This window comes from Loa loa (genome assembly GCF_000183805.2).
Source record: "Loa loa unplaced genomic scaffold supercont3.607, whole genome shotgun sequence".
Classification (NCBI taxonomy): domain Eukaryota; kingdom Metazoa; phylum Nematoda; class Chromadorea; order Rhabditida; family Onchocercidae; genus Loa; species Loa loa.
This window is the reverse complement of record NW_018108787.1, coordinates 19,023-24,180: the sequence shown is the minus strand read 5'-3', so window position 1 is coordinate 24,180 and position 5,158 is coordinate 19,023. Positions and strand designations below refer to the sequence as shown.

Sequence of the window (5,158 nt, the reverse complement as noted above, 5' to 3'; positions counted from 1 at the left end):
GTCCTAATTTTAATCTCTGTTCATTACATGCAATTAATTTATGAATAACATTATTACATAATACAAACGAAAGATGAAGTTTTCCATGATGATATGCATCAATTAATTTGATCTTAATAATTCCCAATAATTTATTTTAGCTTGTACCATGGATTAGCTCAATAGCATGGTACTCAACTGCCATCCCATTATTTGTTGTGCTTATATTTAGTGCTGCTAAAGACGCCTATGATGATATTGTTAGTTATTCAATTTTGATTTCCAATATATTCTTATTATTATTCTAAAAAGAAAAGAAAATGAATTAGTAAGAAATTACTTCCAAGGATAATTTTATTTTTATTATCATTAATTTTAGCAAAGGCATCAAAGCGATAGTCAAGTGAATAACCGAATTTCGTATGTTGTTCGAAATGGGCAATTAATTGCGGAAAAATGGATGAATGTTAAAGTTGGCGATATAATACGTATGGAAAATGATCAGTTTGTTGCGGTAAATAAACTATTGGAATTTATTTGTTTGCTTATTTCAATAATGATATGACTTTAGTAAAATGAATTAAAACCAATTTTAATGAAAAATATTGAATTTGATAATAAAATTAGGATGGTCTCAACCAAACGTATTACAAGAGTTTTCAAAATTTTGACGGTGCAGATGAACAATAAATGTTACTGTTTCACTTTTCCTTTTTGGAAATTATAAATTATAAATATGTTTAAAATTTCTATTTAGGCTGATTTACTCTTGTTATCAACTTCCGAGCCTCATGGCTTATGCTATATTGAGACGTCAGAACTTGATGGTGAAACGAATTTAAAAGTTCGGCAAGCATTACCAGAAACATTTGCCATGGGCGATAAATTACTGCAAATAAGTGAATTTGAAGGTTAATTTTTTTGATTTTAATTTTTAAGATACAATCTACTAAGGGGAATTTTCGTATATGTTATAAAGATGATTTATTATTTCGTATGTATTATTAGGATAACTTATTATTTCGTGTATATATTGTCGAGATAACTTATTTCGTGCAAATATTGTCAGGATAACTTATTATTTGGATGTTAAAATTACTATAAATAAATGTTTCCTCCTTTTAGAACAACTTTTTTTCACAACAATTTCTTTTCAAAATAATCATTATTTCAGGGCAAATTCATTGTGAAATACCAAATAATAAGTTGAATCAGTTTGAGGGAAGGTTACATTATAATGGTGACGTTTTACCGCTTGATAATGGGAAAACTTTACTGAGAGGTTGTGTATTACGGAATACTCGTTGGTGCTATGGAGTAGTAATATTTGCAGGTTATTTGATTTAAAATTGCTTCGTTCATTAAATTAATAATTAATTTCACAATAAAAAAATAATGGATTTTTTTGAATTTTGCAATTTTATAGGAAAAGATACCAAACTGATGATGAATAGCGGGAAAACAAAATGTAAACGAACAAGTTTAGATCGATTTCTTAATATTTTAATTATGGGTGTAAGTTTATCTTGCCTTTGCTTAATATGATAGTAGAAGTTATTTGAGGAAATGTGTGGTTTTTATAAATTTAACGGAATTCTTCCATTTATTTTCAAATTGAAATCGTTATATTTATCAAAATGATTGTATTACCACAATCAATTTGTTAACTTTCAGATAGTCGTATTTTTGATAGCGATGTGTCTTATTTGTACGACATTGTGTGGAATTCGCGAATGGACAATTGAGCGTCATTTTACTATTCATTTAAATTTAGATGGTTCAGTTATTCCAAATCAGAGTGAACAATCATCAGAACAAATTTCCATTTTATCATTTCTCATGTTCTTCTCATACCTTATCTTGCTCAATACTGTTGTACCTATTTCACTTTATGTAAGGTAAATTTCGCTGTTTGTTTAATTTGTTCTAATTTATCTATTTCCATTATATGTTTGGTTATCCAAAAGTTAGCAAAGTTTAAAAGATATTAGTTTAATTTGTTCTTATAATAATACAAAGATTGTTGTGTCTTTATCATTTTATTGATTGTTTGTTGAAGATCAAATCTAATAATAAGTGAAATCTAATTTGGTTAATTTATTATATCTTCCTTATTTTTTTACTCGTTTGAAAGGATGTCTAAATTCGTAAAGCTATTCCATTCTTTGATTTAGAATCATTACAGTGTTGAAATAATACGATTTGTTCATTCGATGTGGATTAATTTTGATGCTGAAATGTATTACGAAAAGGTACTTCAATCTTTCTTAATCAAATCAAAGTATTTTGTACTTTTTGTTATATTTTAAATATTATTAGAATTCCATATATATTTAACATTTCACTTTTTTTTCCTTGCTTTTTTTCCAGGGCGATATTGCTGCACGTGCACGTACCACGACGTTAAACGAAGAATTAGGTCAAGTTCAGTATATATTTAGTGATAAAACAGGAACTTTGACGCAAAATACCATGGTATTTAGGAAGTGTTCAATTAATGGACATAGCTACGGTGATATATATGGTGCTAATGGTGAAGTAATTGACGTAACGGAGGTTTGACTTGTTACAAAATGTATTTTGGTTGTTATTGGCCTGATTTTATTAATCATCTGATAAGGAATGATAACAATTTGAGATGAAATGTTATTGCTCATTTTATTTTAATATATTTGCGTATTGCGTAAGATTTAAATCCAATCTTTTTTCCCGTTATGTGATGATGAATTAAGGGATACAATTAAGGAATTGTATAAATTGAAAGGACCAATCTTTCTTGGTGAACTATGGATTAACATATGTGATATGTAATATAACTAACTTATACTGTGACACGAGCATGCGACGCACATTTAATTCGAATTTATTTCTATAAAATTGGAAATTGCTAAACAGTTTTAAAACAAACCCGCTGCATTAGTATTAGTATGTGTGAATTTTTTGCTATTTGAAGAAGACACCGGCGGTTGATTTCTCGAAGAATCGTTGGTTTGAACCGAATTTCAAGTTCTATGATCAAAGATTACTGAAAGATACAACCAGAGGACTTTACGAGGCAATGAGTTTTCCTCTTCTTTTTTTCCTTCTCTGATTAAATTGAAATTTTGCAAGTCGTGATTTTTTTTTTGAAGCTAACTTCTTTATAATTTACTTGAATTACTTTTTGATAATCAATCAATCCAACATAATTAGAAATATTAAGGTAGCAGAATTTTGGCGACTTTTGGCTCTGTGTCATACTTCCATGCCGGAACGGAAGAACGGTCGCTTGGAATATCAAGCACAAAGTCCGGATGAAGCTGCTCTTACATCTGCCGCACGAAATTTTGGATACGTTTTTAAATCTCGTACTGCTCAAACTATCACGCTGGAAGTAGCCGGCTCCGAAGAGGTCTATCTCAAAATATTCGCTAAATTAATTTCAAAAATTTACTATATACTACTACAAGCTGCCGAATAAATATGCTTGACGGTTTTAAAATTTTCAATTTCAACTAATTTTTTAATTAACATACCTTAAAAGGATTTTCTTTCAAGGTATATGATTTATTGGCAATCCTTGATTTCAATAATATCAGAAAGCGGATGTCAGTAATTGTCCGAAATCCTTCGGGTGAATTAATACTTTATTGCAAAGGAGCAGATACAATTATACTTGATAGGTTCTAAATTTTTAATTTCAGTTAATTTTTCTAATTTTCATAGCATGAACAATTAATTAACAGCATTTACTTAACTTCATATCATAATTGCTGGAAAGTATACTCATATACTGAATTGTTCAGCATTCAGGATATCACATGATACGGCACCGTTACTGAAGAGTGCAACAATTCAACATCTCGATAAATTTGCTGCTGATGGTTTTCGAACATTATGTTTAGCATATAAGAAGATTAGCACTGATGTTTTTGATAAATGGCATGTAAGTTTTATATTTGCAATTCGAATTTTTTATGAAATGAAAAATTCGAATTTTGATTTCGCTGTTAAACCCTGAGGGAATTTTGACGAATAGTTTAAGAAACTTTCCCTGCAAATAAGTATTGATTGTTTTGATTTATGTAAAAGTTCATTTTAATCGTTATTATTATAGGAAAAGCAAAAAGAAGCAGCAGTTGCATTGACGAATCGTCAAGAACAATTAGATAGGGTTTATGATGAACTGGAACAAGAGATGATACTTTTGGGAGCTACAGCAATTGAAGATAAACTTCAGGATGGTGTTCCGGAGACGATAGCAGAACTTGCTCGTGCTAACATCAAAATTTGGATTTTGACGGGTGATAAACAGGTGAGGGAATTTTGGCTACCATTTTTGCATTGATATTTTGGAGGTTTAAAATTAATACATGGTATGTTTATAGTTGTATTTCAGGAGACGGCAATCAATATCGGTTACTCGTGCAATTTGTTAACGGAAAATCTTCGAGAAATCTTTATTATAGATGGTGAGACGGAACGTGAAGTTGAAGTTCAACTGAAGGATGTACGAAGGCGAATCGAACAAACTCTTGGCCCGGTAAATATTACATTTAAACTAATAGCACAACTGCTTCTATTGACCCTTCACTCTTGTCCATTCCCAATCATGTAAACGATGAGACAGTCACAGATGCATGCTGTTTCATAAAATTCTTTTTTTTTTTCTCCATTTTTTCATTTCACTACTCAAAAAAAGAAAAATTAAAAAAGAAAGAGACGAAATACGGCATGGTAAATTAAATCCCGAACAGAAATTTTTCGAGATTGTTCTCAAAATTGGGTTTTACATTGGAATAGAATATAAAAATGAGATTACGGTAGCAGGATCAAAATTCTCATAATCTCATATCTGGTAATCGATTGATGGTGGTGATCCTGGTATTCCAGGGGGAGAAAAAAAAAAATCCTCGAATAAAAATGGTCTTGTTACATTTTGAAGCCGTCGTCTATGAAAACAAATGCCGTTATGAAATATATTCAACAAATAATAACCAAAGTGGAAGAGGCTGAAAAGAGTGAATGTAAATCGGATGGGCGCTTTCACAAAACGGATTATTTGTACACCACGGATGACTTCTGTTCGGTTTGTGAAAATGCGCCATTGGAAGGCGTTCTGTTAAATGCTAAAGAGGTTCGAGTAGGTAAAGAAATATATATATATATATGTATATATATATATATATATATATATATA

At 30.1% G+C, this 5,158-nt stretch overlaps 1 protein-coding gene across 1 annotated transcript in view; it reads left to right on the top strand.

Annotated features, from left to right (window-relative positions):
* LOAG_18868 (transbilayer amphipath transporter protein 2) overlaps positions 1–5,158 on the top strand; it is a gene marked incomplete at its 5' end in the record, with an annotated part of 11,786 nt that overhangs the window by 797 nt on the left and 5,831 nt on the right. Inside the window, 15 exons of the mRNA XM_020451529.1 lie at positions 141–239; positions 359–493; positions 737–890; positions 1,154–1,312; positions 1,406–1,494; positions 1,654–1,877; positions 2,165–2,231; positions 2,350–2,535; positions 2,933–3,034; positions 3,182–3,370; positions 3,517–3,641; positions 3,772–3,904; positions 4,076–4,273; positions 4,358–4,501; positions 4,904–5,095. Of these exons, the coding sequence (XP_020304677.1) occupies positions 141–239; positions 359–493; positions 737–890; positions 1,154–1,312; positions 1,406–1,494; positions 1,654–1,877; positions 2,165–2,231; positions 2,350–2,535; positions 2,933–3,034; positions 3,182–3,370; positions 3,517–3,641; positions 3,772–3,904; positions 4,076–4,273; positions 4,358–4,501; positions 4,904–5,095 (2,196 nt within the window). The remainder of the gene's footprint in view (positions 1–140; positions 240–358; positions 494–736; positions 891–1,153; positions 1,313–1,405; positions 1,495–1,653; positions 1,878–2,164; positions 2,232–2,349; positions 2,536–2,932; positions 3,035–3,181; positions 3,371–3,516; positions 3,642–3,771; positions 3,905–4,075; positions 4,274–4,357; positions 4,502–4,903; positions 5,096–5,158) is intronic.